Source organism: Mustelus asterias, chromosome 2 (assembly GCF_964213995.1).
Source record: "Mustelus asterias chromosome 2, sMusAst1.hap1.1, whole genome shotgun sequence".
NCBI classification, from domain to species: domain Eukaryota; kingdom Metazoa; phylum Chordata; class Chondrichthyes; order Carcharhiniformes; family Triakidae; genus Mustelus; species Mustelus asterias.
In genome coordinates this window covers 129,754,074-129,774,204 of record NC_135802.1, presented here as the reverse complement: position 1 = coordinate 129,774,204, position 20,131 = coordinate 129,754,074, and the positions used below count along the sequence as shown (strand labels likewise).

General features: G+C 43.6%; 1 protein-coding gene across 2 annotated transcripts in view; it reads left to right on the top strand.

Annotated features, from left to right (window-relative positions):
- The first annotated feature begins 16,651 nt into the window (after positions 1-16,651).
- Positions 16,652-20,131, top strand: part of LOC144511281 (protein Jumonji-like) — a 444,126-nt gene continuing 440,646 nt past the window's right edge. The window contains exon 1 of one of the 2 annotated variants that reach the window (XM_078241463.1): positions 16,652-17,114. In XM_078241463.1, the coding sequence (XP_078097589.1) occupies positions 17,070-17,114 (45 nt within the window). In that variant the 5' untranslated portion in view covers positions 16,652-17,069. The remainder of the gene's footprint in view (positions 17,115-20,131) is intronic. The other variant, XM_078241483.1, reaches the window with a different exon arrangement.

Genomic DNA, 20,131 nt, shown 5'->3' with positions numbered 1-20,131 from the left:
AATCTTTGGAGTGTGGGAGGAAACAGGAGCATCTGAAGGAAATCCACGCAGACATGGGAAGAAAGTGCAAACTCCACACAGTCACCCAAGGCTGGATTCAAACACAGATCCCTGGTGCTGTGAGGCAGCAGTGCTAACCAATATGTCACTGCACCACACAGTTTTCAGGTGGGCACTTTACAGCCTTCTGGAATCAACATTGTCTTCAGCAATTTTGGATCATAACCACAACTTCCATTTTGCTTTATGTTTCCTCGATGGTTGTTTTTTTTTCTCTCACTTCTCTCTTTTACTTTGCTTTCGGACAGGACTAACTTGCCATTCACAAATTCTCTAGACATATCTCCTTTTGTTTCTTTACTTGTTCCTTTACCACTCCCTTTGATCTTGCACTATGAAATCTTTTGTCCTTTCATCACTCCTTCCCTGCTTCCCTGCACCTTTTCACAAACCTTCCCTTTTGTTCTTCTTGCCACCTTCCCCGCTTTCACTTGCTCAAAACCGATTACATTTCCCAACATTTCCCAGTTCTGATGAAAAGTCCCAGATCTGAAACATTGGACGGTATTCTCTGGCCTTGTCTGTGGCAGGGCCCGTTGTGAACAAGAACGGAAGATTTGATGTTCCAGCCAAGATTCCATTCACTGTCAGTGGCATCTGCAAAATTTCAGCTGTGAACTCTCTCCACAGATGCTGCCAGACCTGCTGAACATTTCCAGCATCTCCTGTTTTCATGATAAAGATTCTTCAATCTTGGTCCTGAAAACATCAATTGTTCCAACATCCACAGCATTTTGAAGCAGAGGTTACCAGATTTTTCACTACCTTTCGTGAGAAAAAGTGCTTCTAGATTTCACTTTACTTTGCTCTAATTTTAAGGTTTTGCCCTCTTATTCTGGATTCCCTCAAGAGAGAACAAAATAGCCTAGAGATTTGATTGTAACTGAACCCATGGGAGCAGGAACCATGTGAAATTGATTTTGCCAGCTCATTAGCTCCATGAACACGACAGTAGCGCCAACTAAGGTGAAGTCACAGCTGCCAGATCCAATAAAAAACTGCAGATGCTGGAAATCTGAAATTAAGACAGAAAATGCTGTCTGGCAGCATCTGTGGAGAGAGAAACAGAGTTAATGTTTTGAGTCCATATGAATCTTCTTCAGAACTCAAGAGGCTAGAAATTGTAATGACTCAGGAAGCCTGACTGCAAAGGAACATAGTTTATCACAGAATGCAAAGTAAAACCATTACTGTGGTATACACACACTATTCCCTGCCTGGGACTACAGTTCAGCAGGCCCAGTCCTGGGCCTGCCTTACGAAAGGCTCAGGTAATGAGTTCCAGCTAGGCAGGCCACTGCCTGTTTCCAGGAGACATCATACTTAATGAGCCCCACAGGTAGATCAATCAGTGATTCCCCATGGATCTCGTGGGGGTTATCACAGAAATGTAATGAATTATATAGTTGGAGAGGCGGAGGGGGGGGGGGGGTGGAGGAGGTGGGACAGAATAGAAAGTCAGGGATAGGTTGGAGCTAAGGAGAGAGTGACAAAGATGTCATAGATGCAAGATAATTGTGGAATTAAGGACTAAAGATGTGCTGATAGTGGCATAAAGGTATAATAGGAGAACAAAGCTCAATGCTCAGTGAAAGCATAGTGCTGCAAAATAACAGATTATCAGCACTTTAGAAATGTTAAGGGCTCATTCCGTATGTGGAATTAATAACATTGCGACCCAAAGGAAGCTCAAGAAAACCATTGAACTAGCTCTTTCCCGCAAAACACAGATAAAGGGGCCCAGAAGCTTCAGGGGTCCATAGACGGTAATGTCCTCAGCCTTGGGTTACTCCCATACCACAGAAGCAACTCCCCAGTGGATAAAGCTCGCGTCTCCAATTTGCTGCCAAGAAAGTGTGATTGGAGTGGAAGGCTGCGAGATTCCAGAACAAGACGGGAAGTCTCTCCACAATACAGTGAGGAGTGAGCACATCGGTTTTGTAATTGTAGTCATGGTAGGGTCTGCCCCAGACAAGGTTACCAATACAGGCAAAATGCCTGAAGAACAAGTGGCAGATGGCCCTGGGGGGTAGTGGGGGGAGGAGGGGATGTTTCCATTGTGACAAACAAAGGAAACAAAAAACAAAAAAGGGTTAAGATAGATAAAGTTGTTGAACTCAGTGTTGTGTCCAAAAGGCTGCAATGTGCCGAATCAGAAGATGAGATGTTGTTCCTCCAGTTTGTGTTGGGCATCACCAGAGCATTGCAGCAGGCCGAGAATGGACATGTGGTCATGCTTGCAGACTGAGCAAAGGTGTTCCGCAAAGGGCAAGTAAGGACAGGCAACAAACACTGTTTTGCCACCAATACCCACATCCCCATGAAAGAATAAAGAAAAAAAACATGACACTTCCCATCCTGGTCCTGGAATCCCAGAGACTGCTTGTAATCTCAGTCCTGTCCACTATAGTGTCTGGTACTACTAGGACTAGCTATTACCAGCCCAATCTGATTGGCCAGAAATTACAAGCATACTAGCAGTAAGGGTGGCGAGTGCACAGGCCAACCGTCATTCTGGGAGAGGCAGATTTCCTCCTTAGTAAGGGCAGAAGTTGTCCCCCCCAACCAATCATCACTTGTTTTTGCATTAAATGGCTGTGGGGTAGGCAGTATGGGTGGCACAGTGGCAAACTGGTTAGCACTGCTGCCTCACAGCCCCAGGGACCTGGGTTCGATTCCAGGCTTGGGTCACTGTCTGTGCGGAGTTTGCACTTTCTCCCTGTGTCTGCGTGGGTTTCCTCCAAGTGCTCCGGTTTCCTCCCACATTCCGAAAGACGTGCTGGTTAGGTGCATTGGCCATGCTACATTCTTCCTCAGTGTACCCGAACAGGCGCTAGGGGATTTTCACAGTAACTCCATTGCAGTGTTAATGTAAGCCTACTTGTGACACTAATAAATAAACATAAACATAGTATTTGCCAACTTCTCTGATGGTGGGAAGGCAAATTCTTGGTCCAACAGCAGTTCTGATATTGAATGCTCCTTGTTGAATTTGATTGTTTTTTTCCCCCAGAACTTCAAAACTCCTTGGATGAGGCACTGTTTGTCATCTCCCAGAATGACGGTTGGCCTGTGCACTCGCCACCCTTACTGCTAGTATGCTTGTTATCTCCATACCACAAGCTGGACCAGACTGTTCCTACCCAGGCTTTGATGTATAGAATGCAGCCAGCTCTTTAAGCCTCAGAGCTGCTGGAGGCCTTCCACCACAATCATCTGAAACATGGCAACTTTTCACCTCAAAAATGGTAGCTACTGGGGAAATACCATGGGAGCAATGGATAACTAAATGAGTCCATAAAACAGGTGCTCAGTGATAACAGCATATGAAGAGGGCGGCATGGTGGCACAGTGGTTAGCACTACTGCCTCACAGTGCCAGGGACCCAGGTTCGATTCCCAGCTTGGGTCACTGTCTGTGTCAAATTTGCACATTCTCCCCATGTCTGCATGGGTTTCCGGTTCTCTGGTTTCTTCCCAGTCCAAAGATGTGCGGGTTAGGTGGATTGGCCATGCTGAATTGCCCCTTAGTGTCAGGGGGACTAGCTAGGGTAAATGCATGGGATTATGGGGATAGGGCCTGGGTGGGATTGTGGTCGGTGCAGACTTTGATGGGCTGAATGGCCTCCTTCTGCACTGTAGGATTCTATGATTCTTGATTATTAATTGTAATTCAGAAATTAAGTTGTGGAAGTAACTTCCTGATTTCTGCATTTGTATTGATGTTCATACTTGTAGGCAGTTGAGAGGAAGACCCATAAGACTGGACAGAAGGAAAGCAATCAGATTGTGACAATAAAGGCAATGGTGAGAAGAATTGCAGTACAGTTGATGCATTGGGGATGATGGGATGGTCTTGAATAAGTTTCTCTCTTGAACACTGGAAGTTAATGTTGCACCTGTCCTTTCTTGTATTGATGGTACTCATCATCCTCCTCCTCTGTCAGTTCTTAGACAGTTGTGTCAAGTTGCGGTCAGTTTCCTTCATGCACCTCAATAGAGACAGCAAACTCTCTGGCAATGCACCAAGCATTTTTGTGTGCCTGTCCATCAGTGAGCTCCTGTATGCTGCCACATCAAAGTCCTCATCTGAATCCTCTGCGGCAGAACAATTTTTACAGATGAACCATAGAAAGCATTCATAGAGTAATAGAGTCATAGAGGTTTACAGCATGGAAACAGGCCCTTCGGCCCAACTTGTCCATGCCACCCTTTTTTAAAAAAAAACCCTAAGCTAATCCCAATTGCCCACATTTGGTCCATATCCCTCTATACCCATCGTACTCATGTAACTATCTAAATGCTTTTTAAAAGATAAAATTGTACCCCAATTATTTCTGGTTTTATCACAGTTTGGTATGGCTCCTGCTCTGACCAAGACCGCAAGAAACTACAAAAGGTTGTGAATGAAGCCCAATCCATCACACAAACCAGCCTCCCATCAATTGACTCTGTCTACACTTCCCGCTGTCTCGGAAGAGCAACCAGCATAATCAAGGACCCCAAGCACTTCGGACATACTCTCTTCCACCTTCTTCTGTCAGGAAAAAGATACAAAAGTCAGAAAACACGTACCAACTAACTCAAGAACAGCTTCTTCCCTGTTGTCATCAAACTTTTGAATGGACCTACCTTATATTAAGTTGATCTTTCTCTACACCCTAGCTGTGACTGTAACACTATATTCTGCAACCTCTCCTTTCCTTCTCCTCCATGTATTCTATGAACGATATGGTTTGTCTGTATAGCTTGCAAGAAACAATACCTTTCACTGTATCCCAATATATGTGACAATAATAAATCAAGTGAAATCAAATCAACTGTGACCTTACCCTCCAGGTAGCTGGCAACCATGCTATTCTTTCTGCATGACCTAACTGCTGCTCACACATGCCTAGTGACTTCATCTCGATACTACAGTCTGAATTACATGCAATCCCAATATGAGTTGGTTGCTGTAAGTGTCAGTTGAAGTGACGTTGTTGCTTCCTCCGAAGTCTGTTCTTCTTCTGGGCCTTCATCCTCAGCCTCCAGTTGCTGGCCAGGCAGCTGTTCTTGGGTATCTGAAAACATAAATGAACCGCAGAAGGGTTTGGTTAAGGGGTTTGCTGGGGGAAAGCAAGAATTGCATAGTTACATAATCATCTGCCTGTACAACATACCAGATTGCGGGTTGAAGGTGGTGGGATTTCAGAAGATTCATTCAAGCAGGAACATACCATTATACTGGATAAGTTCCATGCCAGTGCTTTCCACTGTCTTAGTTATGACTGAACTCATAATATTGAACACCATCTCCATCAAGCAGTCACAGGTATGCAGTTATTCTGTCCCTGTTGGTTTGTTACTGTTATCTCCTGGTATATGCCTTCTTGTCCTGCAGGAGAGAGGGAAAAGTGTAAATAAATGTGTTGCAATATGTTCAGGTGATGTACCTGTCATAGCTGAATAGTTGGCAGTATATGTAAGCTGCAAGGTGTGGGCATAAGGCTTGCCATAGTAGTAACTGTGTGAGAGTGAGATGCAGCATATGAATGTTGGGCATGAATCCTGATTGCTAGAGTATATTGATGGACGAGTGATGGGGGTGTGGTGCATTGAGCAGTATGTGAGGTTACATAGAAACATAGAAAAACTACAGCACAAACAGGCCCTTCGGCCCACAAGTTGTGCCGAACACATCCCTACCTTCTAGACCTACCTATATCCCTCCATCCTATTAAGCTCCATTTACTCATTCAGGAGTCTCTTAAAAGACCCTATTGAGTTCGCCTCCACCACCACTGACGGCAGCCGATTCCACTCGCCCACCACCCTCTGTGTGAAAAACTTACCCCTAACATCTCCCCTGTACCTACACCCCAGCACCTTAAACTTGTGTCCTCTCGTAGCAGATATCTCCACCCTGGAAAAAAGCCTCTGAGAGTCCACCCGATCTATGCCTCTCAACATCTTATACACCTCTATTCGGTCTCCTCTCATCCTTCGTCTCTCCAAGGAGAAAAGACCGAGCTCCCTCAGCCTATCCTCATAAGGCATGCCACTCAATCCAGGCAACATTCTTGTAAATCTCCTCTGCACCCTTTCAATCTTTTCCACATCCTTCCTATAGTGAGGCAACCAGAACTGAGCACAGTACTCCAAGTGGGGTCTGACGAGGATCCTATATAGCTGCATCATTATCCCCGGACTCCTAAACTCAATCCCTCGATTGATAAAGGCCAGCACACCATACGCCTTCTTAACCACCTCCTCCACCTGCGGGGCCGATTTCAGAGTCCTATGGACCCGGACCCCAAGGTCCTTCTGATCCTCTCCAGTACTAAGAGTCTTTCCCTTTATATTGTACTCCTTCATCCCATTTGACCTACCAAAATGGACCACGACGCATTTATCTGGGTTGAAGTCCATCTGCCACTTGTCCGCCCAGTCTTGCATCCTATCTATGTCCCTCTGTAACTTCTGACATTCCTCCAGACTATCCACAACCCCACCAACCTTCGTGTCGTCGGCAAACTTACCAACCCATCCCTCCGCTTCCTCATCCAGGTCATTTATGAAAATGACAAACAGCAAGGGTCCCAGAACAGATCCCTGGGGCACACCACTGGTGACTGACCTCCATTTAGAAAAAGACCCATCTATACCCACTCTCTGCCTCCTTTGGGCAAGCCAGTTCTGGATCCACCGGGCAGCAGCCCCTTGGATCCCATGCCCTCTCACTTTTTCTAGAAGCCTTGCATGGGGGACCTTATCGAACGCCTTGCTAAAATCCATATAAAACACATCTACCGCTTTCCCTTCGTCAATGTGTTTAGTCACATTTTCGAAGAAAGATTGGTGATGAATGATGGAGATGTGGTGCATTGAGTAGTGTTTGAGGTTGGTGATACAGTCAATGGCTGTTAAAGATGCTTTGACCACTCAAGTAAGGTCATTAGATTCTTTCTGACTCTTTTTCCAGTTCTTTAGTGCTAGACTCCAGGCATTGGCCGCTGTGGCTATCTACCCCTACTTTCGGTGTGGAGGGCTATCTGACCTGTGTGTAGATAAATCACCTCTCTCCTTTTCAACCTTCAGCACTGCACCAAGAATTCAGGAGCACTTTTTCTTCTGACCCGTAGCAACATTACTCATAATCCATCCTGCTCCTGATGTATGGAACATATTTGGAACATATTTGGAAATAACCTACACTCAGAGACAAATGCTCTGTGGGACCTGCCCATCTGCAAGCTCTTCCTAGAGGCATGGCCAATTAAGAGGAGGATTTCAGTAGTCCCATACGTAAATTAAGATCGCCAGGCCCAATTGCCAGACTCAAAGCTGCTTTGGAAGGTCATTAGCAGCATCAGATGTGGGCATTGCTCAGGCAGCAAGAAGATCACAACATGGAGGTGTGCCTCCAATTAAAAGCTGGTGGATTTGTTTGGGCTGGGGGTGCTGGCCTTCCCGCCCACAGCCATGTCACTGGGGTTCAGAGGCTTACCGGCTCCGATGATCACATGCCCAGCCATTGGGAGGCCACGTCCTCCCAGCTGCTGAGCTCAGAATAGCAGGATGCTGCTCTGCTGCTAGGAAGATCGTAGTAAAATCCTCCCCTTCCCTTTAATTATCTTGATAATTGATAATTATTCACCAGGAGACAAGAATACTTTCGTCCACCAATCCCACCTTAACCTTTCCCATTTGAGCTGCTGCACCCAGAGAGCATTTTTCCTTTAAGAGGAGTAGGCTGGCTTTAAGAAGTGTGGTCTAGCCTTAATTGACGCTAGCTTTGCGTGAACTTGGGCACCCAGCTAGGCATGCAGCTACTCAACAGAATGTTTAGTGCTAGGCTGCAGCAACTATCATGGAAACTTTGCATTATCTGTGCCCGTTATCAAGCCTTATGAAATTTTTAGCACCAGCTATTTTTGAATTGTAGTCACTGTTGTAATGTAGGCAAACACAGCAGCCAATCAGCATACAATAAAGTCCCATAAACAACAATGATATAAATGACCAGATATGTTTTGGTAGAATTGGTTGAGGGATAATTGTTGGTCAGCGCACATAAAGAACTCTGACATTTCTATGATGGTCAAATATTCACCTGAAAAGCAAGATCCCAATTCTTTTGCCTTTCTTCATTGTTGTAACCACTTATTCTAGTGAAATTATCTAATAACATTGGAACTTCCTCACCTCCTTCTTGCTAAAAGGCTGTTTTGTGCTTTAAAGCCTCACCACAACAGCTAAAAAACACACATGAGAGACTGAAATAAGCCTCCAGCTACATTTTCTATTTTCTTCTCCACTTGCTTCACTATCATGAGACAGTCCACTGAGTAATCAGGAAAGCAATGATAACTACATGCTATAAAGAACAACAGCAATAAATTACAACTCTTCCAGGAATAAAACTCTGGCAACAAACCTGGTCAAAGGAACTTATAAGGGTAGTGATATGTACAAATCTGTAAACAACTGTTTAACACCCAATTTTAACTCGGGGAGACAATTGGCAGGTGGCACTGAGGTGTGTAGCAACCTGAAACCAACAGGAAGGGGTTATTGGCTGGAGTTGGCAGGGGACTGTCACTAGGCTTTGAAAACATGGCCCTTGCAAATGAGGAAGATTTGGGGGGGTGCGGGGGGATGTGGGGGACCTAGGGGTGGGAGTTGAGGGGGTGTGGAGTGATGGGGAGGGACTGATCCTGGGGCAGGGAAGAAGTAAATATATCTGTGGGGCCTGCAAGACCACTCTTACTCCTGATCTCCACGAGGAAAGACATTAAAAGATATTTTAGGCCTCTTCAAGCCCTGACTCCTCTCCTGCTAGGGGTAGGCCTGGCAGAGTGCCACAATGTCGTATACACACAGGCAGTGTATAACAGTGGGGATTCAATCATCAGAGTCCAATCTTCACAGTTAAAGAAAGACTCTCATTTTTCTGGCAGATGTGCTTCTCTCCTACTCAGATGAACATGTACAAATTGGAACCCATGGGAATGCAGGTAAGTCCCTAAGGAATTTTTAAATGCCCACCCACACAGTTTCCACTAGATAGGCAGAGTTAAAATCATCCCCACAGACATTTCACATGAGCAAATTATTACTTAATATCTTGCAATTTATTAATAACACTTCTGTATTGCAGTACAACTCACACTTTCGAATACTTTTCTTTATACATCTCCAGAAAGAAAAGTGGAATTTCTTCTTATTCCCTGAAAGAATTGAATGAAACCTTCAACATATTAATCCATATTCATCAGTATGGGTGACAAGTGCAGCTTCCAACAGCACGTGACTTCCTAAGCTAACACGTGAAAGGAAAAGAATTATTTCTATTGATGCTCATATTTTCTATTTTGGATCTTAACTTTTGTGGTATTCCATTTATTCTCTCCATACCTTATTAAAAGGCACTTAGATAATTATTTCTTATTTCTAAAAATAATTTCCCCTCTACTGGTAATGACATTTATGTTCTCTCTGATCCATTCAACAAGATTAACAAAGGAAAAAGGTCTTTCAATGGTAATTCAAAAGTACTGTCAAATTTTCTAACAATTGGGGAAAACTAAGCAAGTGATTAAGTTACATTTCTCAAGTGATGTTGCCTCATCCTATTTATCTTCCAAATAATTATTATTTAATCATTTCCTCATTTGTCAACCATAGCTGAGCAGTAACACCCTTGCCTCTGAGTCAGAAGATTGTGTACTCTTGTCCTAATCCCAGCTGACTGAGCACAAAGTCTATGCTGATGCTCCAGTGTAGTACTGAGAGAGTGCTACACTGTCAGAGATACATTCGTTTTGATGAGATATTAAACTGAGCTGTCCTCTGGGGTGAATGTGAATGATCCATTGGCACTATTTCAAGGAAGAGCAGAGGAGTGCTGTCCAGGACTTTTCCATTTTAAAACAAAAACAGGTTATCTGATCATTCTTACAGTATTGTTTGTGGGGTCTTGCTGTTTGTGAACTTTATGCCCTGTTTCCTATATCAAAATGGTGACGACACTTTCCTTTCTTTCATATCAGCAATACATAAGGTCAGAACATTGTCTTAATGTTCACCTTGTTAGTGACAATGGAAGATTACACCTCATAGAGTCATAGAGTCATAGAGGTTTACAGCACAACTTGTCCATTCCGCCCTTTATTACATACCTGCCAACTTTATTTAGCTTAGTGGGAAAGTTCATAATCCAACCCCTCTTATATTGACTTAAATTCTGATTAGGTCCCAGTAAAAAAATAACACATACTCTGAAAGAAACCTTTGAACCTTGGAACCTCTCATTTGAAAGTTTTCAAACTTCAGCCAATTCAGAAGATATGAAACTGTACAGTAATACTTGGCAACAGTGATAAATGATAAGAACCTATGCCATGATGTTATCATTGTGGTAAAACAGGTGATCAGTCAATAAGAAAGTTTTATTTCTGTTTCCATGTTACAGGACTTCAGCAAAATGGAAATAAATGCAATGAGGCTTTAAATAGTGAGTGACATGGTGGCACAGTGGTTAGCACTCTTGCCTCACAATCCAGGGACCCAGGTTCAATTCTAGCCTTGGGTGACTGTCCGTGTGGAGTTTACACGGTTTCCTCCGGGTGTTCCGGTTTCCTCCCAAAGTCCAAAGATATGCAAGTTAGATGGATTGGCCATGCTGAATTACCCCTTAGTGTCCAAAGATGTGTAGGTTAGGTAGATTAACCATGGTAAATGCGCGGGTTTATGGGGATAGGGCAGAGGGAATAAGCCTGGGTATGATGCTCTTTTGGAGAGTCAGCATAGACTTGATGGGCCAAATAGTTCCATTCTGCACTGTAGGGATTCTAGGATTCTATCATCACATTGAAGTGTTTAATATAGTTCCAAACCCATGTTCTACATCTGATCCCAGCTTCATTTCACCACCATCTATTCCAGTTGTTCCATTGTTTTTAAGTTGTCAGATTGCTTGCTCAACATCCAGAATTGGATGAACAGAAATTTCCTCTGACTAAATATTGAGAAGACCAAAGACATTGTCTTTGGTCCCTGCCACAAACTTCATTTCCTAGCCACTGACTTCACCCTCTCCCTAGTTGGCATCTGTCTAAGGAGAAAGCAGATGGTTCACATCTTTGGTATCATATTTGACCCCAAGATGATCTTCTGATCCTACATAGGCACCATCACTAAGACCACCTATTTCTACCTTTGTAACATTGTCTGATTCACTCATCCATGCCTTCATTACTTCTGGACTTGACTATTCCAGCGCACACCTGGCCAGCCTCCCACATTCTACCTCCCATAATCTTGAGGTCATCCAAAACTCTGCTGCATGTGTTCTAACTTGCACCAATTTCATTCACCTACCACCTTTGTAATTGCAGGCCTACATTGGTTCCCAGTTAAGCAACACAACTTTTAAATTTTCATCCTTGTCTTCAGATGACTCGATGGAATTGTCCCTCCCTATGTCTGTAATCTCCTCCAGCCCTACAACCCCCCAAGATAGCTTCTCTCCTTTGAATTTGGCCTTATGAACATCCCTGATATTATCCCCTCCATCATTAGCAGCCATGCCTTCAGCCATCAAGACCCTAAGCTCTGGAATTAATCTCCTAAACCTCTTCATTTCTCTCTGTACTCTCCTATAAGATACTCCTTAAAACCTATTTCTTTAGCCAGACTTTTGGCTACCTGACCTAATGTCTCCTTAAGTGGCTCAGTGTCAAATCCTGTTTGATAATGTTCATGTGAAGTGTTTTTGGATAGTTCACTACCTTAAAAGTGCGACATAAATACAATTTGTTTTTGTCCATGTACACAATGAAAATCACTACATTTGATGTTTGTGTTTTGCTGTTTTCTCTAGCTGTCTCCTGAAGGCATGGAGTCATACTGGGTTACCGTTCCACCAATGACTGATGTTCGCCCAGTACCTCATTGAAGTGGTCATGCTTTGTATGTGAGCTCAATGGTTGAAATTCACTATGGGAGCATTGCAGTCGAACCCAGACCCGAGAAGGTTGAGCTGAGATTGTGTGCCATAAACCTGAGTAGCTTTATAATTGAGTGGCTTTGCAGGGTTGACAGGTCATGAAAACTCAATGAAAACTGATTTAAAATCATATGGAACAATAGTTAGTAATATTTCTGACTTTCTTTTGAGAAGCAGCGTTAAGTTAGTAGCATTTAGGAGGCGATGGCCTAGTGGTATTATTGCTAGACTATTAATCCAGAAACTCAGCTAATGTTCTGGGGACCCGGGTTTGAATCCCCCCATGTTGGTGGAATTTGAATTCAATAAAAAATATCTACTGAGGGCCGTGAAACCATTGTCAATTGTCAGAAAAACCCATCTGGTTCACTAATGTCCTTTAGGGAAGGAAATTTGCCGTCCTTACCTGGTCTGGCCTACATGTGACTCCAGAGCCACAGCAATGTGGTTGACTCTCAACTGCCCTCGGGCAACGAGGGATGGGCTATATGGGCAATAAGTGTCGCTCCGTCCCACGAATGAATAAAATAATCTTTACAATAAAGGGGCTATAAGAACAAATTAAACTGAATAGTATACCATTGAGAATTATCTAAGAACACCAAGATCTCTTTATATAAAGACACCAGATATTGGGAACTAATATTCCTTTATTTATAATCACTGGGTGGAAAATACAGTCTCCTCAGTTTGTTGCTTGAGTTGTGTATTAAAAAAGTGAATTATTGTTAACCTGATACACTTTACATGTATTGACTTGACCATCTGCTAATAGATTTATAGAATCATAGAATCCCTACTGTGCTGAAAGAGGCATTTCGGCCCATCAAGTCTGCACCAACAACAATCCCATCCAAGCCCTATCTCTGTAACCCCATGTATTTACCCTGCTAATCCCCCCCGACACTAAGGGGCAATTTATTGTGGCCAACCAACCTAACCCGACATCAATAATCCCTGATGTACCTGCAATAAATGCTAACCAATCTTGAGATGACACCAAATTATGAATCGCTTGACATAAAGCATGAAGTTAATGGTTATGAGTCAAATTTCCCACATCAGTCCATATCTCTGTTGAATTAATTAGCTAATCTCAGTCAGCCCACCAGGCCTCAGGATCCCAAAGTTTAGAGAGGGTAAAATCAGCCAAGTTTCCTGCCACTGATCCTACTTAGCAATCCTTTGATGGAACATCATGTGGGTGGATGTCAGGAGAGGATTTGATTGGGCTTTGTCATGATTCCCTCCATACTTAAATTGGCTACAGACATGCACTCCTGGCTCACATACAAATAATTGGCACTTGTGAGAAGTTCAGCAGGTTAACAAACATCCTTATTACTGTAACCATCCTCCACCTTGGAAGGGATAAAAATTGGATGAAAAAATTAGCAGGAACAAGCAATTAGGTTATCTCAAATGTGTCTATTTTTGTGAATAGATTCTGCATTGTAAATAGGAACAAAATTGTTGTCCAATTTTGTCAGTTAGTTTGCCTGCAAAATTAACTTGTCAAGCAAAATTATAAGTTTATTGCAACAAAAACAGAAAAATGTATAGAAAATCTCAGCAGGTCTGACAGCATCTGTGGAGAGAGAGTAGAGCCAATGTTTCGAGTCTAGATGACCCCTCGTCAGAGCTCTGACGAAGATTCAGATTCCAGCATCCGCAGTATTTTGCTTTTATTATAGGTTTAGTGACATGTTATGAAACAAACTTGCTGCACTGTTGCATCAATAATCTGGATATTTAGAAATCAAAGTAGCAAGGTTAGTTAACAGTAGACAGAGATGACATCTGAGTATAAAAGTGAGCCATTCATTCACCTGTGCAAAAATCTGTCACAGCTCAGATACATGAGAATTCAGTTATGTAACATTGGATGTAAGAACCTATATTTATTCCATATGAAGATTGTCAATAATTTTCCTGTTTCCAACATGATAATTTGCTGTAGTGAAATTAAAAACAATAATTCACTGAAGCAAATAATGCTGTTAATCATTTCACATACTGTCAACATTTATAAATTGTTAGTAAATTATGGGTTTTTACATTTGTGAAATAGAAACAGTAATATACATCTACCACTATTTGTTTTAATTGGAACCTCAATGTATTGTAGAAATAATTCAGGTTACTGTGGAACTAAAGGCATAATCCAAGCTAGAAATGTTTTCATGTGGGGACTAAGGAGAGTGCTTGAACTATTCCAGTTGCCAGCCAGTGGACAAACAGGGTCAGGTAAGATTTTATTATCATTATGTGTGTCAATACCAAATCTTATTACTGATAACCCTTAATATCATGATGGCAATTTTATTTGTAATTTATGATTTTATTTTAATTTTTATTCTACTTATGTCAAACACCTTACTCCAGCTGAGTTACCAGTGAATAAGAAAGAAGACATCGACCTGAGCAGCACGGTGGCACACTGCTGTCTCACAGTGCCAGGGACCCAGATTCAATTCTGGCCTTGGGTCATTGTTTGTGTGGAGGTTGCACTTTCCCTCTGTATCTGCGTGGATTTCCTCTGGGTATTCTGGTTTCCTCCCACAGTCCAAAGATGTGTGGGTTAGGTTGATTGGCTATGGTAAGCTAAATTGACCCTAGCATCAGAGAGATTAGCACCGTAAATTCATGGGGTTATGGGAATAGGGCCTGGGTGTGATTGTGGTTGGTACAGACTTGTTGAGTCGAATGGCCTCACTCTGTACTGTAGGGATTCTATGATTACAGTTTTAGAGGAGGCTCAGCAATTCATCCTCAGAATTCTGGTCTATGGTTTAGTTGCTGACTTATGCTTGGTACATCCTGTAATAACATGTCTGATGTATGGGACTTAGTGGGGGAAACACAGCCCTAAATGTCCCCAATAGCTGTTTATTAGAGCTGTTCTGCATTATCAAAATAAAAGTTATCCCTGGAAAGTGTGCCTGTGTATGTACTGAACAAGGACAAAATTGGGCTTGAATATAATTGGTCTCTCATACAAGTCAGGTCTGAAACCTGAGCAAATAATGAATTCTTAACACTCTTTAAATCAGCAATTTGTCACCATCATTTTTGTGTATTTATTTCCAAAGGCAGTCACTCAACTTTTTTTTCACATTGTACTTGAGTTCAACAAAGTTAATGACCATAGGCTGAATTTATTTGTGTGCTGGTGAAAGATATACAACGTGAAACATTAAACTGTCATTCTACTTTACACATCCTGATCTGCTTGATTTCCCAGTTGATTTTCTGCTTCCCATCAGAAGGGGGTAGCCTAAATTTTCTGAATTCATTCTGGAACCTGTAATCTTGTAATGAAAAAAAAATTGATGCAGTGCAATTTTCTGATTAGCTTTGGCAGCAGGCAAGGCCTCATATTTGGAACGTGGAATGAGTTGGGTGCAGTATTTGTGTAATATACTTTGAAGTTACAGGTGTCAGCCATGGCTCAGTGGCAACAGTCATAGCCTCTGAATCAGAAAATTGTGCTTTCAAGTCCCACACCAGAGATTTGAGGACAGAAATCTAGGCTGACAAGTCAGTGCAGTACTGAGGGTGGTGCTATCTTTTAGATGAATCATTAATATGAGGTTCCTGTCTGTTGTTTCTGGTGAATGTAAAACAAAATCCGTGGCACTACTTTGAAAAAGGGCAGGGTGCTCTCTGCCCAATACACTTTCCCTCAACCAGCATCACGGAAAATAATTATCTGGTCGTTATCACATCAGTGGGAACTTGCTGTGCATTTCCCGTAACTACACTTCAATTAAAAAGTACCCCATTGGTTGTAAAGGGATACCCTGAGGTTGTGAAAGACATTGTGCGAATGCAAATCTTTCTATTTGTACTTCTTCTTGAGTGTGCATAGATGAGTATACTGAGGGTTGGATGTTTAAAGTTTATTTTTTAGTGTCACAAGTAGGCTTACATTAACACTGCAATGAAGTTATTGTAAAAATTCCCTAGTCGCCAACTCTGGCACCTGTTTGGGTATACTGAGGGAGAATGTAGAATGGCCAATGCACCTAACCAGCACATCTTTCGGACTGTGGGAGGAAACCGGAGCACCCGGAGGAAACCCATGCAGTCAGGGGGAGACCATGCAGACTCTGCACAGGCAGTGACCCAAGCTGGGAATCAAACCCGGGTCCCTGGTGTCTTGAGGCAGCAGTGCTAACCACTGTGCCACCTGCGAAGAAGGGTAGGTTCCTCTGCCCAATATTTATTTTCCCTCAACCAGCATCAGGGAAGATAAATTATCTGGTGGTCGTCACGTGGATGGGACCTTGCTGTGCAGTTCCCCAAACTACACTTCAATAAGAAGTACCCCATTGGCCTGTAGAGTGTTTGGGGATACCTTGAGGTTGTGAAAGACGCTGTGTGGATGCAAGTTTTTCTAGTTGTACTTCTTCTTGAGTGTGCACACAGATGGGTCTACTGAGGGTTGGATGTGAGAAAGAGGACAGAAAACAGAGAGAGAGTAAAAAGGAAGTCCCAGCCATTAAATACTGCAGCTCTTGAGCTCTCCGGCAGGGGCTATGCTGAGTGTGCGTGGCCGGGAGCGTCCTAACGTAGCCATTTAAAGTTAAAGGGATGTGATTGGTGGGAGTGCGAGTATGAGCCTGACTTGTGTGTGTGTTTGAGACTCTGTCTGTCTCTGCACAGAACGTGACTACATTATTTTATTCCCCCTTCTCTTTCCCCCATGTTTTTTTCTTCTTATTCAAGATGTAACTTCACCACACGTAGCTTCTTTTCTACTTCGTGTTGCTCGGGAGCAGTAACTGTACTTGGTGTCGGCGAGCTTTTCTTTTCGAAAAAAAATGTTTTATTGAAGTGAATTATTTATTTTTTTTCCTCCCTCCCAACTTCGGATTTAATCAAAAGAGGCGAGCAGGCACGGCAAGCACGGAGAGGGAGCTTTGTAAATATAGAGCAGCCAGGGCTTATCCACATCGACGAGATTGATTCATGTGGAATTTTCTCCTCTTCGCAAAGAAAATTGGGACAACAGGATGACCAGAGAAAGACCCAAGAGGAATATAATTCACAAAAGATTAGTAAGTGACTTGAGAAGTTGTTTTTTAATCTTCCTTTCTCCCCCCCCCCCCCCCCCGAAGGAGGTCGCCAGGCTTCAACGTTTCGCGGGAGGCATTTTTTTGTTTATGATTTTTGGCTGCAAATACTGCAAGGTATCCCCTCCTTTGTACGGTTGTCGTTTTATTTTCACAACCGCAGGAACAATGATTGTGTGTGTGTGTATATATATATATATATTTTATTTTAATTGGTAATCTCTTTGATGTCGCTGTTTACAGAGAGGAGTGTGTGAGAGATTCGGTGACAGTCTGGCCCGTTCCTTTTACCGGATCACATCTCATTATTTGGTGGTTGTTGATCCGGCCTGTTTGTTGTAGTCGGAAGAGCTGTTTCTATCGGGAGAGGAAAGGAAAACGATCCCTTTCTCTTCAAACCCCCCGCCCCCCCCAATACTTTCTTCGCCTGCTGATCCAGCGACGCCACACACTCCCCTGGAGGATTTCTCCCCCCCTCTCTCTCCTGCTTTGCCCCCCATTTTGGATCTTATCTGTCGCCACCGTTTGGTTCAGCTTAGATTAATGGCAACCTGCATTGCCTTGTTGTTGAACTCTTATTTCCGAGCAGGTTTCTGTTCCACACACCTCCCTCCCCCCTTTTTTTTTACATCTGGACTACATTTTCCACCATTTCTCTCTCTCTCAACCCGCAGCTTTATTTTAGGCTTTGTCGCTAAGAAATGTGTATAGGGTAATTCATTTTTTTCCGGTTTTGTTGCTTGCCACATGGTCACGCTGTAATCTTGTGGTAATGTTTGCATTCTCCACCTCCTTCCTCCCCCCCCCCCCCCCCCGCGCGCCGAAACCACCATTCTTCAAAGAAAGGGTTACTGTCTGCAGTCGGCGGATGTGAATTATTCAGGGCCTTTAGGTAATGGAGAGAGATTGCAGATGTTTGAAAGGCTTCCATTGGAAAAAGGTTTCTCTTCATGACGCCCCTTCCACCCCCGGGCGAGTTTCTTTTTTGGATTTGCGGGTGACCTCTGACTGGGCAGACGGCAGTGTTTTAAAATGAGGAAGGTGACACGTTCACTACACACTACACAAACTCGCTTCCTTGCAGCGACTTCGATCAGCTATATACACATACACTCTTCACCAGACCCTCAGACAAACCTCCCCCCCCCCCCCCCCCCCGCGCGCCCGGGCTGGGTCCCCCTCTCTCCCCCTCTCTCTTTATTGTCCATCTGTAACTTGTCAAATTGCTGAATCGGTAGAAAACCACCGTCAGCATTCATGTGGCACTCGGGGAAACGACAACAAAAACACACAAACTGGAGTGTAATTTAAACAACATCTGACGCATTGCGGGAGGTCTTTGCTGAAGTTTATGGAGGGGGCAGGAAATTCTATTATGATTTTTTTTAAAAACCCGTGTGCGATGTTTTTGTTTGTCCCTTTTCTCAACACGGCTAAAAAGCTTTAGAACAAAAGGAAAGAGGGGGGGGGTGGGTGTGTGTGTGGAAAGTTTTTAATTTGGGTGTATTGTCTGACGGCGGTTGGCCTCTCTGACAGGAGGAGGGGGGGGTGACGGTTGGTGTTCGGAGCGGCTCGCGGCCCGGGGGGCTGCAACAGGTCCGGCACGCGGGGCCGCTCCGAATGCCGTGTCGGCCGCGAGCCCTGTGACGTCAACGCGGTCCGGAACACGGGGTGTGTGGGGGGGGGGGAGCCGAACTCCGTGACATCACAATAGAGGGGGGGCGGGGCCGGCCCTTGCGGAAGCCACTCCACGTGACCGGCTGAGTTTTAATTCACAAAAATAAGTTACTTCTGAAGTCTGAGTGTCTTCCTACCCAGCGCCTGAGCGCTGCAGTAAGTTGCCACCTTCACGTGTATAATGTACACATGCCGTGGTGCTTATGTTCTTAATTTACCGTGCGTCACACTTACAGTTCCAATCTATTTTACGTAAACAGCGTCCTGAATGACGAATTTGTCCTTTTTTTCTCGAGATTAGGTTTTGGGTAAATGCAGTGAGGGAGGTGCCTGTTCGCAAACCCACTTAATTTCGTGATTTGCACTGTTGCAAATCCGTATCTGGAGACTGGAGCTCTAAATCGGATCACAGCGTTTTGTTTTTGGATATTAAGGGGTAGGCTGTCTAGTTTGGTAAATGATTTTATCATACTATCATTGAAGCGACTTGAGAGTTACTAATTTAGCACGAACGGAGTGACTTTTCCCCCCACCCCGTCCCCTAAATGGAACATGATATGAAACAACAGTGGGTGTACGATACTAATCTGGTCTGCCGGTTTGGTGTTCTGCCACCTGATGGATCTGGAGACTCTTTGACCATGCTTTTGCCCCCCTTCTGACCTTGCTGCTTTTATCTTCCGCCTCACCACCTTTGTTGTTCACTTGCTGCCCATTGCCCCAAAACTTATTTCAATGCATTTTAAACACGTAAATGAGTGCTATTGAAATGTAAATCGTAGTAATTGCATATCCCATGTGTTTCTGCAGTAGGATGATTCTGGCTTCACTATGATACGGAAGTAGCTTCTTCCCTTTTAAGTACCGTGTTCTTCGAAAGGCAGCAGAGATTGTTCGAACTTGCTGCAAAATTAGCAGCCAGATTGCTTTAGTTTGTTTACTGTGTTTCTGGCCATAGCAACTCCAACTTTGAACGCGTTTTAAATAATCACCCCCGTGTCTTAGCACACTGTATATAGGAAACTAACTGGCAGAGGTGGGTGTTTTTTTCATGCCAGCACGCTTCTTGTATAGTCAGACAAGGAATTTCCACCCCACCAATCTAATTTCACGATTAATAATGACCGTGCCCATTTTTATGGCTTGTGGAATTTGCAATATAAATGTGAATTCCACACTGGAACTCGTGTTTTGCAGCTATCAGAACCATCCCAGTCCTCGTAAAAGGAGGAAGCAATGTCACTGTGGTGAACGTCCTGATGTGGCTCCACTAAATGCAAACGCAGTAACAAAGGGAGAGGCAACGCCATATTTGGAGGAGATCC